General features: G+C 55.2%; 7 protein-coding genes across 7 annotated transcripts; 4 read left to right on the top strand and 3 right to left on the bottom strand.

The window, feature by feature from the left end:
• The first annotated feature begins 517 nt into the window (after positions 1-517).
• Positions 518-1,381, top strand: BO95DRAFT_419498 (acireductone dioxygenase (Ni2+-requiring)). The gene is made up of 3 exons (XM_025584497.1): positions 518-626; positions 729-1,100; positions 1,206-1,381. The coding sequence occupies exons 1-3, from the start codon at positions 597-599 to the stop codon at positions 1,338-1,340; spliced, it is 537 nt and encodes a 178-aa protein (XP_025439435.1). The 5' UTR covers positions 518-596; the 3' UTR covers positions 1,341-1,381.
• Positions 1,382-1,494: 113 nt separating this feature from the next.
• mmm1 (ERMES complex subunit MMM1) lies at positions 1,495-3,278 on the bottom strand. The gene is made up of 3 exons (XM_025587154.1): positions 3,203-3,278; positions 3,109-3,133; positions 1,495-3,018 (listed from the first exon to the last, which is right to left on the bottom strand). The coding sequence occupies exons 1-3, from the start codon at positions 3,219-3,221 to the stop codon at positions 1,596-1,598; spliced, it is 1,467 nt and encodes a 488-aa protein (XP_025439436.1). The 5' UTR covers positions 3,222-3,278; the 3' UTR covers positions 1,495-1,595.
• A 450-nt stretch (positions 3,279-3,728) lies between these two features.
• On the top strand, positions 3,729-4,499 carry BO95DRAFT_339439 (DUF1183 domain protein; the record flags this gene model as incomplete). The annotated part of the gene is made up of 1 exon (XM_025581952.1): positions 3,729-4,499. A coding segment is annotated over one exon (771 nt), but the record flags the coding sequence as incomplete, so codon positions are not given.
• Positions 4,500-4,979: 480 nt separating this feature from the next.
• BO95DRAFT_369708 (transcription factor TFIIIB subunit BDP1) lies at positions 4,980-5,606 on the bottom strand (the record flags this gene model as incomplete). Its single annotated transcript, XM_025582883.1, has 1 exon — positions 4,980-5,606. The coding sequence occupies one exon, from the start codon at positions 5,604-5,606 to the stop codon at positions 4,980-4,982; it is 627 nt and encodes a 208-aa protein (XP_025439438.1).
• Positions 5,607-7,129: 1,523 nt separating this feature from the next.
• Positions 7,130-10,306, top strand: BO95DRAFT_445458 (E3 ubiquitin-protein ligase BRE1). Its single transcript, XM_025587155.1, has 6 exons — positions 7,130-7,467; positions 7,597-7,740; positions 7,796-7,847; positions 7,905-8,452; positions 8,505-9,578; positions 9,633-10,306. Exons 1-6 carry the CDS (start codon positions 7,279-7,281, stop codon positions 9,804-9,806), a joined length of 2,181 nt encoding a protein of 726 aa, XP_025439439.1. The 5' UTR covers positions 7,130-7,278; the 3' UTR covers positions 9,807-10,306.
• On the bottom strand, positions 10,257-11,658 carry BO95DRAFT_445460 (urease accessory protein UreF). Its single transcript, XM_025587156.1, has 2 exons — positions 11,388-11,658; positions 10,257-11,305 (listed from the first exon to the last, which is right to left on the bottom strand). The coding sequence occupies exons 1-2, from the start codon at positions 11,569-11,571 to the stop codon at positions 10,485-10,487; spliced, it is 1,005 nt and encodes a 334-aa protein (XP_025439440.1). The 5' UTR covers positions 11,572-11,658; the 3' UTR covers positions 10,257-10,484.
• Positions 11,659-11,954: 296 nt separating this feature from the next.
• On the top strand, positions 11,955-14,437 carry BO95DRAFT_475495 (protein kinase COQ8). Its single transcript, XM_025589862.1, has 3 exons — positions 11,955-12,871; positions 12,930-13,212; positions 13,263-14,437. Exons 1-3 carry the CDS (start codon positions 12,068-12,070, stop codon positions 14,357-14,359), a joined length of 2,184 nt encoding a protein of 727 aa, XP_025439441.1. The 5' UTR covers positions 11,955-12,067; the 3' UTR covers positions 14,360-14,437.
• The last annotated feature ends 8 nt before the right edge of the window (positions 14,438-14,445 follow it).

Consider the following 14,445-nt stretch of genomic DNA (forward strand, 5'->3'; position numbering starts at 1 on the left):
TTAGTCGCTATTCTCACTGAAAAGGTACATGCTGACAAAGACAGATATCTCGTTGCCGGAACCACGATCTGGTCCGGTCTCAGCTACGTGTTTTCCAAGGACGCCGTCAAGATCTTGACGAAAGAGGAGGTCCAGAAGCGCATTGCTCGAGCTGCGGGGAAGAAGTAAATGGGGGAATGTATAGTGGTGAGTTGATGTATGTACATAGGTCGCATACTTTGATCGGGGCTTGCATCTGAGCATATGTCGTTTGAAGTTTCAATGCATATTAGACACCATATGGACTTACTATAAACTCCCAGAAGTAGTATGCTATCCTTATAGTTATGAGTACCGAGTAGAAACCAGCTGATGTGCTCTGCTGATGTAATGGCGACATCTGGAAGCCGACGCAAGATTTTCCCACGGACCAATAGTGGGGCGGGGAATCAGCAGCAGCACCGGCGCATTTCCATCGGAGGTCTGAACTCTGACCTTCCCCGCCGGCCGGCAACTTAGTTGAGTACTTGATCACTTAACCTCCAACCCTCTTCATCTTTCATTCAACGTCAACTTCAGCTTCTTTACAGACCCCCCCCCCTTTCCAAAACACCAAAATGAAAGCCTACTGGTACGACAACAAGCCGGTAAGCAGTGCCAGCCCCTCCCGTCCTCAAACCAACAGCCCCCCTCCCCCTCTACCCCTCTACCCCTCAACCCTCCAAACCAAAACTAACCCAAGAAAAAAGGGCGACCAACGCCTCCCCCACGACAGCGCCCGCCCGGTCACCGAATCCTACCTCGCCACCCTAGGGGTGATCTACCACCACCTGCCCTCGCTGGCGGACGTGGACGCCCTGGCGGCCGCGCGGGGCTACAAGAACCGGGACGAGATCACGGTGTCGCCGACGACGATGGGCGACGCGTACGAGGCCAAAGTCAAGAGCTTCTTCCACGAGCACCTGCACGAGGACGAGGAGATCCGGTACATCCGCGACGGCCGCGGGTACTTCGATGTCCGCGGCCAGGAGGACGAGTGGGTGCGCATCCAGCTCGAGAAGGATGATCTGATCATCTTGCCGGCGGGGATTTATCATCGGTTTACGGTGGATGAGGGCGATGTATGTTCTTTTCCTTCCCTTGGAGGCTTTGAGGGGGGGGGGGTTGTGAAACGGGGCTGGAAAGGGTTGGGGCTGGGCTAACGTGGTTTTTTTTTCTGACTACAGTATATCAAGGCGATGCGGTTGTTTCAGGAGGAACCGAAGTGGACGCCGTTGAATCGGAGTGAGGAGTTGGATGGGAATCCGCATCGGGTTGGGTATTTGGGGTCCCTGGGGAAGGCGGCTGTTGCTGCGGTTTGAGGGGGTTGATTCCGGGTAAGATGGGTGGTTGGCATTTGGGGTAATGGGTGGGTGGAGAGCAGCAGCAGGAGGAGGTATGGGTTGGGGTGGGATGTATATAGAATAGGCACATGAAATTATGACACCCAAGTTGATTCTTATTCTTCTCATTGTTATCTTATAAATCATCACTCGCTAAATGCGATTGTTCCCTAGAGGATAGACAGCATCGTTATGCTGAGGTCGAGTCGATCGTCAACTACTAAATACACCAAACTATTGCCCCCCCAATGACCCTGGCATGTGCAGATCACTCAACCCCCCCGAACTCTCCTCCCGCACCATACTCGGCGGCCGCAGGTCCCCCGTCTCCACGTTGTAGCTGGAAGTCCGCGACACGCTGTCGAACTGCGGCCGCGACGCCAGCCCACCCCGGAACCGCAGTCCCTCCGTCTCATGCGCACTCAAGTGATCCGACATGGCGCCGCCGCCGCCGCCGCCCCCTCCGCGGGACGCGCCGTTCGACGCCGTCTCGGCCTCCTCGCCCGTCCGGACCCCCGTTCGGCCCATGCGCGGCCACAGATCCGGCAGCCCCACCACCTGCACCCGGGGCTCGACCACGCGCTCCTCGAACCACGCATGCACCCGGGCCTCCACCAGCTGAGCGACCTTGGGGACATCCTGGAGACGACTCCGGGAGCCGATCAGCGACCGGACCGACAGATCGAGACGGTAGTCCGGGAGGAAGGAGAAGGCCACGTTGCTTTTCGGGGTGCCCGTCTTCGGAAGGGACGAGGCATCGGCTCCCTCCTCTTCAACGGCGACGGAAGGCGGTGGAGCACCTTCCCCGGAAGGGTTCTTGGTCCCATCGGCCGTGGGCGGCGACGGGGACGGGGTGGGAGTATGGAGAGGTTCCGTGGAGGCGGGGACCAGCGAGATGCACAGAGTGCCCGAGAAGCGAACCACCGAGACCGAAAGTGCCACCGGCAGGATGGCGGAGCAGGGCTTGGGGTAGTTGAGCAACAGCGACGTTTCGACCGCGATGGAGAGGTTGTCGTCGCTCAGGTCGACGTCCATCAGCGCCTGCAGGCGGCCGCCGTCGGAGTTCGGGTCATCGACCGCGATGATGCGGCAGTTGCTGAAGATCGGGAACTCCTCCCCCAGGGAGATGTCCGTCACCGCGATCTTGTCGATGAACGAGGGCTTCTTCTCCGGGTTGTTCAGGGCGGCGTTGAGCGAGCTCAGGATCGAGGAGGTCGGCGAGTCCTTCAGCAGGTATGCCGTCTGTCGGTACTGCGCGATCGTCTGCGCGATCAGCACGTTGAACCAGTCCAGGGACTCGGGCTGGTGGGAGGAGTGGTGAATCCGGTGCCGGCCATGCTTGGAGGTGAGGTTCGGGGGGATGGAACTGTAGTAGGTTTTGCGGAGGATCGACTGCGTGTTGGTCGACGAGGAAGGGACCGGGCGGAGGACGTTCGAATTCGACGGTTTCTCCCGGAGCGATCGCGAGTTGGTCGAGTTGGTCTCATTCGGGCCAAGGTTGTAGATCGAATTCGACCGCCGGTGAGTGGAGGTTCGGTGCGAGAGCCCGCGCGAAGGTGGTGGTGGTGCTTCGCCGAAAATGAAGAATTTGATGAAGGCGCCGATCAGTAAGACCACGGATAACTGCCCGAGCAAGAATCCCTGTGTGAAAGATAGGCTAGATACCTGTTAGCCTTTAGTCCTCCCTTCCTTGAGCCACTACGACCACCGGCGGGCAGGCTATATTAATATGAGAGTAGTGACGTACGAGGATTGCGCCGGGACGGGCTCGGCTGGTTTCACATCGAAGGTCAGTCAGACAGCTCAAGGACAACCCAGGAAGACAGGCCAAAAACACACACCTTGTTGATAACACATCATTAGAGCACACTGTCGCCTTTGAGATGCTACCCATTAGCCATTGCCGCCACTGCTGCTGGGAACTTAGAGCTAAGCTAAGAGGCGAACGGCAAGTGGGCGGCGGCGCCGTCGAGATTCCGCCTCCGATGCGCGCTAAGCCGATTAGATTCTTGTCTGTCCGGTCACTCACTCTCTTCCATTTATCAGATTGGAGTCAACCTCCGTTAGTGACTAGTTATTATTTATCATTATTACTGTTCCATGGAAGCTTTCATCTGCTGGAAAGGACACGTTGTGCATTGACTAGGTTGCACAATAAATTCAGCCACAAGCTGGGAATCAGCTTCAGACCACTCCTTCATTCACTCACTATTTGCTGACACGGTTGCTCTCATATGATGCCTCTTGACTGAAAAATCCACCGCAGATTCCAAGAATTCTCATCCCGCATTCTTCAACTGACTCTCGAGCTCGAGACCAACAATCACATCCATCATGCGCCACACTCGCCTATTACAGTTCCTCTTCCTTCTCCTCTCACAGCCGCTCCTATCATATGGCCGATCACAGCAACCACCAGGCAGAGATGCCATCCTCCTCTCCCGCGTCCACTCACTCACTCTGCGCGCAAATCGCCTAACCACCTCTCGGCGAGTCTCGCCCATCCCTCAGTTGAAATGCATCGGTCCCACCAAGCGCATCTGCAACCTATACCCCATCGATACGATGCGATGCACAAACGAAGGCTACGACTACGACGAAGAGGACATCCAGTGGACGTGCACTGCCTCGCTCCCACCGGAGTTCAAGCTTGGATCAACCGACGTAGTGTGCGAGGGTTATAGGGACGCTGATGATAAATGGGTCTTGAAGGGAAGCTGCGGTGTTGAATATCGCTTGTTACTGACGGAGGTGGGAGAAGAGCGGTTCGGCTCAGGAAGGCAGGATAGCGATTTCTGGCCGGCGGACGTCGACCTATCTGGCTGGAGGGGCGTGTTTTCAACACTGGGAAATCTGATTTTCTTCGGATTCATGATAGGGTGTTTCTTCCTGATAATGCTGCCCATGCTGAGAGATTGTTTTGGCCTACGCGGAGGTCGACGGGCTGGAGGGCTCGGTCGCGGCTGGGGTGGATGGGGAGGAGGAGGAGGAGGAGGTGGTGGTGGTGGCGGCGGCGGCCCCTACCCTCGTGATCCTCCCCCTCCCTATACCAGTTCCAGTTGTCCGGATCCTGCTCCTGCCTCTGAACCATGGAGACCCGGGTTTTGGACAGGTGCTTTGGGCGGCGCTGCGGCTGGCTATGGCCTGGGAAGCAGAAACCGTCGTCGCACCCCAACTTTCAGGCAAAGGCGCACTCCGTCTTTCACGAGATGGGACGACCCCGGCGAAGGTAGCTCAGGGTCGCGCTCGCGCTCGCCGCAGTTTTCAAGTACGTCCACAAGTACTGGGTTTGGCTCGACTAGACGCCGTTGAAGGGTGGGGGATTGGCGTGGAGAAAGTGGGTGGGCTGTGACTCTGATTCGGATGACTTGGTGCTAGTTCATGGAGTAAACAAGTCTTCTAAATGAAGGAGCCACATGGCGGTTGTATTGATGCCTAGATTAGGGTAAGCATAGGTATCCAAGGGGAAACCCCTCTGGAAATACCTCGAAAATCAGACACCTCCGGTACCTGCTTTCCCAGCTTCCTTCATCATAACACGAAGCACATAACGCCTGTATGTTGCCGCATCTATAGGAACTTCGCCAGAATGATGCACCGCGTGCATGGCATGGAACCTCAAGGCACGTCGTCGATCGTGCCCAATACCTCCTCTGTTCCACCGGCCATAGCTTTAATCGCCTGCCTCCGGCTGGGTCGTTTGACCTTAGCAGGCATATCACCATTTTGACCAGCTCCTTCAGCTGCACCATCCGGATTGCGAAGCAGTGCTTCTTGAGCCTCCTTCTCTTTGGCATGCTGTTCCTCCATCTGTTTCCGTTCTTCGTCTAGTTGTTGTTGTATGACTTTGGGATCATCATACACGGTGTTGGTCATTTGGGAATAGGTATTGATGTCAATACTCTCCCGTGGACCGAGAAGGGTATCCTTGATGCGCAAGGGGTCGCGGCGCTCTTCATTGTTAAACTTTAACTTGATCTGCCGCCTGCTTCTCCCCGGGAAAAGTTTGCTGATCATCATGAAATCGGTGCCGAAGATACGCAACCCTCGATAAAATAGATCCGTCATTTCCTCATCCCAGGACTCGGTTTTGGAACGTTTTCCGTAAGTAGACTGGTTGATCTTCCGAGTGAGTGTGTTTTCCACGACGTCCTCCAGCGCGCCAGCATTTCGTGCGGCATCCGCATGGCGGTCAACCTGCAAGGAAGCAGTATCGAGCACGATTTCTCCGTTCACAATGCGCATCACCGGTCCAGCTTGAGATTTGTTGTCAAGCATGCTGTTTCCTTCAGTTGCTGGCGTGGCCTCGTTTCCATTGGCCTTGACTGGAACCTCAGTGTCTCCTTCTTGCTGTGCGCGCTGTTTGCGCTCTTGCTCAGCTTGATCAAGGATGCGAAGTTCAGTCTCTCTCTTAGAAAGTTTTCCGGTTCGGAGGTCCTTGCATAATTCCGACATTTTAATGAGACCAGGGGCGATCTCGACATTCTCGGAACCCTCAGGAGTCGGCTCGCGCTTCTTCCGCGTACGAGTCTTTCTTTCTTTCTTCTTGCCCGTCGCATTCTCACCATTCCCTTCCTTGACAGATTTCCTTCGCACCTTAACCACTTTTCGCGGCTGCGTAGTAGGGGCGGGCGTCTGCGACTCTGTTTCTGTCTGACTTTCTGTCGGTTCTATAGCGGTGGCTTGAGAAGCGGGAGGCGTTGGAAGAGGAAACTCGGTCACTGGGGGTTCTGTAGGAGCGGTAGGAGGTAGGATAGAGGCCTTGGCCACCGAATTGGTCCTGGGTCGTTTGGTAGGGCGAATTTCGATAGCGCCATCTGCGGGACGGCGCACGCGACTTTGGGGAGCAGCGGCCTCTTCAGCACGGCGCTCTACCACGTGCGTTGGGCTGACGTCCCTACTGCTATCGGCGCGCGTTTCCGAGGGTTCATTGATTGAAGACTGAGGCGCAAGTTCGGTAGGTGCGGTACTAGGCGGGGTGGGTTGAGGAGGTGGTGATACTACTTCTGCGATCTTGGGAGGCGCTGCTGAGACAGAAGGCTTCCGTTTCGGTTGGGGTATTGCGATCGCGGTCGCAGACAACGAGGGTGTGATTTTCTTCTTTGGGGCCGCGTCTGGTGTTTCGATGGGGATTGTGTCAACGGCAGCTGTCTGTTGGACAGAGCTGGTAGAAGGGCCTGGCTCAGGTGTGGCTGTCGCGGTCGCTGGCTGCGGTGTCTGGGAAGCAGACGGTTGCGACGCAACACTGGGCCGCCGTGGTGGAGGGGGAGCTGGGGCGCGTCGGGCGGGCGCCTTGGGAGCAAACTTCTTGCCCGACTTATCTAGCGAAGCAAGAAAGATTAGATACGAGTCACAGCGGGAATCGGAATCCGAGGGAGGAGAAGGAAAAAGAAAACTTACTGATGACCGAGCTGGAAAAAGACTTCATCCCGAATAACAATTCTGATCAAATTAGGTCATCGCCAATATGTATTCGCTGGTAAGACAGTCGATTTAATGAGGGAGTATTTGCGTGAATGACCAAAGGGGCACAAATGAGAGTGAATGATAGATGAAAGAGTTGAGTCGAGTTGAGTCGAGTCTAGATGCCCAGATCTGCTGAACTCCCGGGGAAAGTGGATGGGGTCACGTGGGAGGCGCTAGGAAACGCAAACTCCCAGGCCGAAAATCCTCCTGGCTTTCCTTAAGTCTTGCTTATCTCAACCTTCTTTACACATAAACCCCCAAACCCCATCCAGCACATACCTTCTTCCCTCCCCCCCCCCCCCCCCCCCTCTCTATTCACTCACTCTACTCATCACCACCCCACCCTCATCACCATATCTTCTACGGTCGGATTTTCTTGCGGTCTCGGCTTTCGGCTCGTTGCTGCTCAGTGGTGACGGCCTCTAATTTACTTATGCCTCTGTAGCCACTGATGCCGGCCGCCGAAGCATCCCCCGTCGCATCTTCCGATTCCGGTTTTGTCACGATGGAAGACCGGAAAAGAGCCGCTGCTTATGACCACAACGACTCGACTCCACCATTGAAGAAGCAGGCGACTTCTGTCAATGGTGGTAGCAAGCCGCACCCCGATGCTGACATGCCCTGGAAGGATGATCTCGAGGTGAGTGCCACGAATAGCCCACGTGGGTGTCAACTTACCCCAAGGGTTACCCTAGAAACCCTTCCCAACGCCAAAGTCGACTGGACCGTGGACTCAACCTGGCGAGATACTGACGTCTCTTCGTCGCAGCGATTCCAAAAAGACGCAATATGGCGCCAGATGCAGGAGTACAAGCGGGAGAAGGTGTCCCTTGAGGCCAAGTTGAAAGAGTTATCCAAGTCGACCACCAACCATAATGACCACCTACGTATTATCGATGCCTGGTACAAACAAGTGAGTAGATCTCCGTATTTTGCTCGCTCTGTGTGCAAGGCTGATGCTCGTCAAGTTGATCGATGAGATTAAAATACTCATGGGCGCTCCGGAAGAAGATGCCAAGGGTGGGTCCGCCGTGAGGCCCCCAGTTGCTCTACACCCAGCCACTAACCCTTCCACAGAACCCTCGTCTTTCCAAAGCAGTCTCTTGTTTGACGATAATGAGAAATTTGAGAAACATCTTAAATCTCGGTCGGAGGATATCCGGAAAATAATTTCGAGCGTCTTGTCTAAATCGGCGAAAGTCTCGCCCGAGGTCTCAGAGTTGCAGACCCAACTCGCAAAGAAACTTGCGGAAGAGAAGGCCACTATCAGCGATCTCGAGAAGGCGTTGGCGGAAAAGCAGCAGCTAGAGGAGAGTTTGGAGGAGGCATCTCTACGTTACATGGTAGCCGAGAAGAAACTTGATCGTGCACGGAGCGTCACTGTCGCCAAACTCGAAAAGCAGTATATACTGGGTGCCCAGCGGCCCGGGGGTGATAGTGCATCTGGACAGCGGGACGAACCGTCAGCCTCGAATGGCGCAACTCCAAGTGGTGAACGAAGCCCTGCGTTGGACGAAGCCCACAACAAACTCGCGGCCATCTCGGAAAAGCAAAAGGAACAGCTCCATAAATTGGAGGCCGAGAACGCCAAATTGTTAAGCCAAATCACTGACTTGAATATCAAGGTATGCTCCTTGCGCATGTTCTCTCAGCCGGGAAGCACTAACATAGGCGTAGTATACACGATTGACGGATGATGATTATGCAAGCACGGACCTGTTCAAACAGTTGAGATTTCAATACGACGATGTTGTCACTCGAATAAACCATTTAGAGGCGACTAATGTACAACTTCGCGAAGAAGCGGCGAAACTACGGTCGGAACGAACTGCATACCGCAATCAGGTTGACGAGGAGACGCAGAGTGTAATTGCCGAGAGGGAAGCGCAACTGATGCGGGCTGAGACGGATTTGGCACGGATACGGAATGCGCGCGACGAATTATTGGCGGATCAACAGATGCGAAAGGCTGCGCAGGAGCAGGAGAAAACCACGGCCATCAAAGTCCAGGAACTCGCAGATGCAGGCCAAGCTCGAATCGCAGCCCTGGAATCCGAGGTGCAGCGCTTGCGTGTCGAAGTTGAGAAGGAGAAGGCCGCCGCACCGAGTGTCGATGAAATCTCAACCGAAGAATTGCGTACTCGATTCCGCAATTTAGAGCGCCAATACGCGATGCTCAACACCGAATTATCCTCGATGCAAATCGCTTGCAAAAAGTACTCGTCTCTGGCTTCGCAGAAAGTCACCGATTTCGGCGCTCTGGAGGAGAAGGTCGCACGACTCATTGCGGAGAAGTCCAAAGCAGATCAAAAATACTTCGCTGCAATGAAAAGCAAGGAAGCTCGGGAGTTGGAGGTTCGCACTTTGCGTATGCAGAACTCCAAGAGTTCGGACATTGTCACGCAGCTGAAGGAATCGGAAGCTGCAACTCGAAATTTGCTTGCGAACATGGAAAAGCAAGTGAGTGAGACCAAGGAAGCATTGAGTAGCTTGATTGCCAAGAACCACGCCGCGCAACAACAAATCACGGAAAACAATATCACAATCGAGGGTCTGAACAGGCAAGTGGCGGATCTCAAGGCGTTGTCTGCATCCAAAGATTCGACACTTTCCAGTACAGCCAGTGCTTGTCGTAAAGCCGAAACGGAAGTCGAGGGCTTGAAGGCTACCCTGGCGGACACGAAGAAGAGTCTAGACAGCTGGAAGAACAAGAGTCTTGGCAACCAGTCATCTGAATATGAGATGCTGCGGGTCAGTACCACGTCTTATCATTGCAAAAAGTTCCCATTGCTAACAATTCTGTAGACGCTTGCTCTCTGTACAGTTTGTCGCCGGAATTTCAAAAATACTGCGATCAAGACTTGCGGCCACGTCTTCTGCAAGGATTGTGTCGAAGAACGTCTTACCTCGCGGTCACGCAAGTGCCCTAACTGCAACAAGTCCTTCGGCAATAACGACTACATGCATATCACTCTGTGATCTGATGCCAGAGTTTCTCCGTTTATAAATCTCTTGTATCATAGTCTCTCTACCTTTCCCCTTTCCCCTTCCCTATTATCCTTCCGACTTGCCATTTTGCCGTTCTTTCTCCCGATTTTTCTCTTTATGTCCGTTTTATTACCCTTTTCCTTTCTTTTTTTCTTTTTTCTCTTTCGACCCCATATCTTTCTCTAATTATGGAAAAAGGCTCATGGTGCGGTGTTTTACTGTGTGTTTAGCAGGATAGGATTCTCAAGAAGGCCGGCGTTCGATTCAGATCTGTTCCTTTTTGATCAGATATCTTCTTTGCATATTGGCCGGGTTGTTGGTCTTCGGGTTACCGGTTTGATTCCATTTTCCTCTTTTCTGTCCGTTTTATTCGATTCCCTGTTTGTGTTTCGAGGCGTCCTCCTTGGATACCCACGTGAAGTTGAGATGAGGTATGCAGCTCACATGTAGGATTAACTTTAGAAAAAATAACTATATTGATGAAAGAGACCGAACAAAGATGCTGAACGCAGCCCAGATTTATCCAATGCTCAAAAAAAATTCCGTCATTACCCAGACTCTTGCGCTGACTTGCCATGAAATTACAAAACGACCAATGCCCCCACTCCAAAATAACGAATGACTCCAGAAAAATGCAAATATGCTTGGTGCGGTTGGTGGTGGGTGTGATCAGGAATTGAAGATCCGACTGTACAGCAGCTCGTGTCTGCCCACCCACAGATCCAACGGCGGTACGATCTGCCCGGCGTCCTCGACGGGGGTATCCCATTCCTTGTCGATGCGTTCGGTGATCATGTCCTGCAGACGCCGACTGGCCAGCACGCTCTGCGCCTGATACGGGCCCATGACCGAGGCCCGCACCGCCGCACTCAGCACCGCCTTGGCGTGGTTCACCATGAATACATACGCCGTCTGGCGGGCATCCATGCCCATGGCCGAGCACACGACCCCCCACAGCGGCGCCAGATGGCCCTTGGGCCCCAGCTCGTCCGCCGTATCGCCGCACAGCTTCAACGCGTCCGAGAAATTGGAGATGGCCTGCACCGCGGCCGCCGCGGCGGGGGTGAGGGTGGTGGTTGTTGTTGTTGTTGTTGTTGTTGTTGTTGTTGTTGTTGTGTAGGAGGCCCGGAACGCGCGCTCCCAGACCCCGATCAACGCCCGGCCCTGGGCGACGCTCGCGCGCTGCGCCACGATGCAGGGCGTCGAGGCGTCCATGTCGTTGTCCAGCGTCTCCAGCTCCTCCGGGTTCCGGTATGCGGCCAGCACGTAGGGGATGGAGGTGCTGGCCATCGAGGCGATCGAGAGCTTCAGGAAGCGATGGAACGAGGCCACGGGGGTGACGGTGCGGGGGAGCGGTTTGTTGTGGGCTAGGTAGGATTCCAGACCGCTGGAGTAGGCGAAGGAGCCCAGCGGGAGGGCGGAGTCGGAGAGGAGAAGAAGCGCGTGCGAAATCGGGATTGAGGGTGGTGGTGGTACTGCTGCTGTGCTGTCTGTGTGGTTTGGTGAATCAGGAGGTGTTCACGGTTTGTAGATGGGGTATGTATGTATGTATGTATGTATGTATGTACATACCCTTGGTGGGAGTCGTGTCATAGTCGGAGTCGCCATCATCGTGGTGGTGGTGGTTATTGTACGGTGGTAGCGGTGTGGAAGGGGAGGACGATGCCAATGCTAGACGTTTCCGAGCATGTTGTAGACGTGACTCGAGATCGATGATCTCCTGCTCTAGGTCTCGAGTGGTGATTTTGACGGCCATTTGGGGGGTGTTCGGCAAGCTATCCAAGGTATGGGAGGAGGTTTCTTGGGCAGGGAGAGTAACAATTGACAATTCATGATGCCCGGCAAGGGGGGAGTGGCGTTTTGTTATATCTACCTCTTTCAAGGCGAAATCCCCTTCCCCGCCAGCCGCGCCATCTTTTTTTTGCTCAAATTCCCCTTATCGGTTGAAGTGCCGATAACGGGTCCCATCGGACTCGGAGCTGACCGGGAGGAAAGTCGAGATAAATCAAGTAAACAAGATACGTAAGAAGCCAAGTTTCTCCGCGGTGAGCCCCGGCAGAAAAAGCATCCCGGTCGCGGGCGGGAATTACAGCCCATGCGATTTCCACCAATGCGTTCATCTATTCCGGATTTTAACTTACCGGTTTCTGGATAGATTATCGCTCTCCATCTGATCGAATCATGCGCACAGAATAAGCCTGGGGGATTGAACGGGCCACCTTTTATATACACCTTACAGACGTACACAAACAATGTCGGGCAAGCGTCTCTTAGACGTCATTCAATTGTGCAATGTCGCTGGGACAGTGGCGGCGAGGCATCTCGCCATCCGCCAACGCCAGATAGATCTATACACCCGCACTTCCTCCCTCACCAAGGGCATCAAGAGCCAGGTTGATGGCCTGTGTCTCTCGGCGCAAGCTGCAGCTGCACTAGCCAGACGATTCAATGAACCCGATCCCGAACCCTACCGTCCGTCCGAGTCAGCACCCACGATCGCATCGAGCTACGCGGAGCCGACCCCGACCACCACCACCAGCAGTGCGACATCCGATCTCTCCCCCGGGGGGACGCGGCAAGCACAAAAACAGGCGGAAGCTCAGATTCCTTCGAGGGTGGCGGACCACAATGGGAGCGGACAGGCGAGTCCTTTGGATGTCAGTCAACAACAGGATGTGTTCTACGAACCTCCCAAGCACTCTGCAGCGGGTGACTCGGGGCTTCCCCGGATGAAGTTGCCTAAGAAAGCGAATGACACACAAATCGGTTCCGATAGAGATATCAATGCGGATGTGTTCCAATCCCCAGTGAAGACTGCCTCGGTAGATCAGGCTGCAACCACAAATACGACCGAATCGACCGAAATCCCGGAAGAGATGATGAAGGATATTTTTCATAGTCCCAGAGTCGCAAGGATGATGTCTCGGAAGCCGGCGGCGGATATGCGGTACAAGCAGGCGGGCGCAGTGCCTCGGGCAGAGCATGCGAATCAAATCGAACAGGAGAAAGAAGAAGCCCGTGCTGTGGGGGAGATGGTCGCGGAAGCGGCAGCGGCGGTATGTTGAGCAGGGTGGTTTGGTCCTGCAATGGATGAAAGCTGACATTCCTACGCAGACAGAGCCAGAAACGGCTGCCGCCTTGAAGAACCAGAACACATACAAGATGGTTGAGTCCCGTGTCCCATCATCCCGCATCGGGAGATTATGGCAGTACGGCGGACTGGCCACTTCAATGGCGTGGGGTGCCATGGGCGAGGGTCTTCGCAGGGTCACAGGCAGTCAAGCCGAATCATCCGGGTCGCTCATGTTCAGTGCTGCGAACACGGAGCGGCTTGTAGCTAAATTGTCCAAGATGCGCGGAGCTGCCCTGAAGTTAGGACAGATGATGAGTATTCAAGGTATGCGCACCCTCCGGGCTTCGATTCTTCCAGTCTAATGAAGTTCACAGACACAAAGATGCTTCCTGAAGCTATCCATCAAGTCCTCCAACGAGTCCAAGACCGAGCAGACTACATGCCTGCCTCGCAACGCGACAAGGTGCTGACCGACAACCTTGGGCCGGACTGGCGCGATCTATTCTCTTCTTTCGACGATATTCCCATGGCCGCTGCCTCCATCGGACAAGTGCACAGTGCCGTTCTGAAACGTACCGGCCAACCCGTGGCTGTCAAGATCCAATACCCCGGGGTAGCCGACTCCATCGACTCCGACCTCAACAACCTCTCCATCCTCCTCACAGCATCCCGCCTCCTCCCCCGAGGCCTCTACCTCGACAAGACCATTGAGAACGCTCGCACCGAACTCGCCTGGGAATGCGACTACATCCGCGAAGCCGAATCGGCGAACCGCTTCCGCGAACTCCTCCGCGACGACCCCGTCTTCCTCATTCCCGAGATCATTCCCGAAGCGTCCGGCAAGCAGGTGCTCACCATGGAGCGCCTGGAGGGCATCGCCGTGACCAAGATCCAGGACTTCACGCAGGCCCAGCGCGACTGGATCGGCACGCAGATCATGCGCCTCTGCCTGCGCGAGATCACCGAGTTCCGATACATGCAGACGGACCCCAACTGGACCAACTTCCTCTACAACGCGCGCACCGACCGCCTCGAGCTGCTGGACTTCGGCGCCTCGCGCGCCTACCCGACCGAGTTTATCACCAAGTACGTCCGCACCCTCGTCGCCGCCTCCAGCAACGACCGCGACGCCTGCCGCCGCTTCTCTCTCGAGCTGGGCTACCTGACCGGCCACGAGAGCCAGGCGATGGTCGATGCCCACGTCACCTCCGTCATCACCATCGCCGAGCCCTTCATGGAGACCTCGCCCGACGTCTATGACTTCCGGGACCAGACCATCACCGACCGCGTGCGCGCGCTGATCCCCGTCATGATCCGCGAGCGGCTCACGCCGCCCCCGGAGGAGACTTATAGTCTGCATCGCAAGTTGAGCGGGGCGTTCTTGCTCTGCGCTCGGTTGGGGAGTCGGGTTCCTTGCAAGGAGTTGTTCCGGGAGGCGATTCGGAGGGCGGAGGCGAAGGGGCTGAATTGAACTGACGGGATATAGCGAGTGGTGGGGGTTTTTTAAAAACATTTCGAGGGGATTTGCCTCGTTTCTGGCTTAGCAAGGATAGAAGA

Source organism: Aspergillus brunneoviolaceus, assembly GCF_003184695.1.
Source record: "Aspergillus brunneoviolaceus CBS 621.78 unplaced genomic scaffold BO95scaffold_59, whole genome shotgun sequence".
NCBI lineage: Eukaryota > Fungi > Ascomycota > Eurotiomycetes > Eurotiales > Aspergillaceae > Aspergillus > Aspergillus brunneoviolaceus.

Bases quoted from the DNA above. Each gene is read 5' to 3' on its own strand.
- BO95DRAFT_419498 (XM_025584497.1), top strand. From the start codon at position 597: ATGAAAGCCTACTGGTACGACAACAAGCCG. The intron at 627-728 runs GTAAGCAGTGCC...CCAAGAAAAAAG, and splicing joins ACTGGTACGACAACAAGCCG to GGCGACCAACGCCTCCCCCA. The intron at 1,101-1,205 runs GTATGTTCTTTT...TTCTGACTACAG, and splicing joins TTACGGTGGATGAGGGCGAT to TATATCAAGGCGATGCGGTT.
- mmm1 (XM_025587154.1), bottom strand. The intron at 3,019-3,108 runs GTACGTCACTAC...ACAGGTATCTAG, and splicing joins CCCGTCCCGGCGCAATCCTC to CCTATCTTTCACACAGGGAT.
- BO95DRAFT_445458 (XM_025587155.1), top strand. From the start codon at position 7,279: ATGCCGGCCGCCGAAGCATCCCCCGTCGCATCTTCCGATTCCGGTTTT. The intron at 7,741-7,795 runs GTGAGTAGATCT...ATGCTCGTCAAG, and splicing joins TCGATGCCTGGTACAAACAA to TTGATCGATGAGATTAAAAT. The intron at 8,453-8,504 runs GTATGCTCCTTG...ACATAGGCGTAG, and splicing joins TCACTGACTTGAATATCAAG to TATACACGATTGACGGATGA.
- BO95DRAFT_445460 (XM_025587156.1), bottom strand. From the start codon at position 11,571: ATGGCCGTCAAAATCACCACTCGAGACCTAGAGCAGGAGATCATCGAT. The intron at 11,306-11,387 runs GTATGTACATAC...CAAACCACACAG, and splicing joins TGACACGACTCCCACCAAGG to ACAGCACAGCAGCAGTACCA.
- BO95DRAFT_475495 (XM_025589862.1), top strand. From the start codon at position 12,068: ATGTCGGGCAAGCGTCTCTTAGACGTCATTCAATTGTGCAATGTCGCT. The intron at 12,872-12,929 runs GTATGTTGAGCA...ATTCCTACGCAG, and splicing joins TCGCGGAAGCGGCAGCGGCG to ACAGAGCCAGAAACGGCTGC. The intron at 13,213-13,262 runs GTATGCGCACCC...TGAAGTTCACAG, and splicing joins ACAGATGATGAGTATTCAAG to ACACAAAGATGCTTCCTGAA.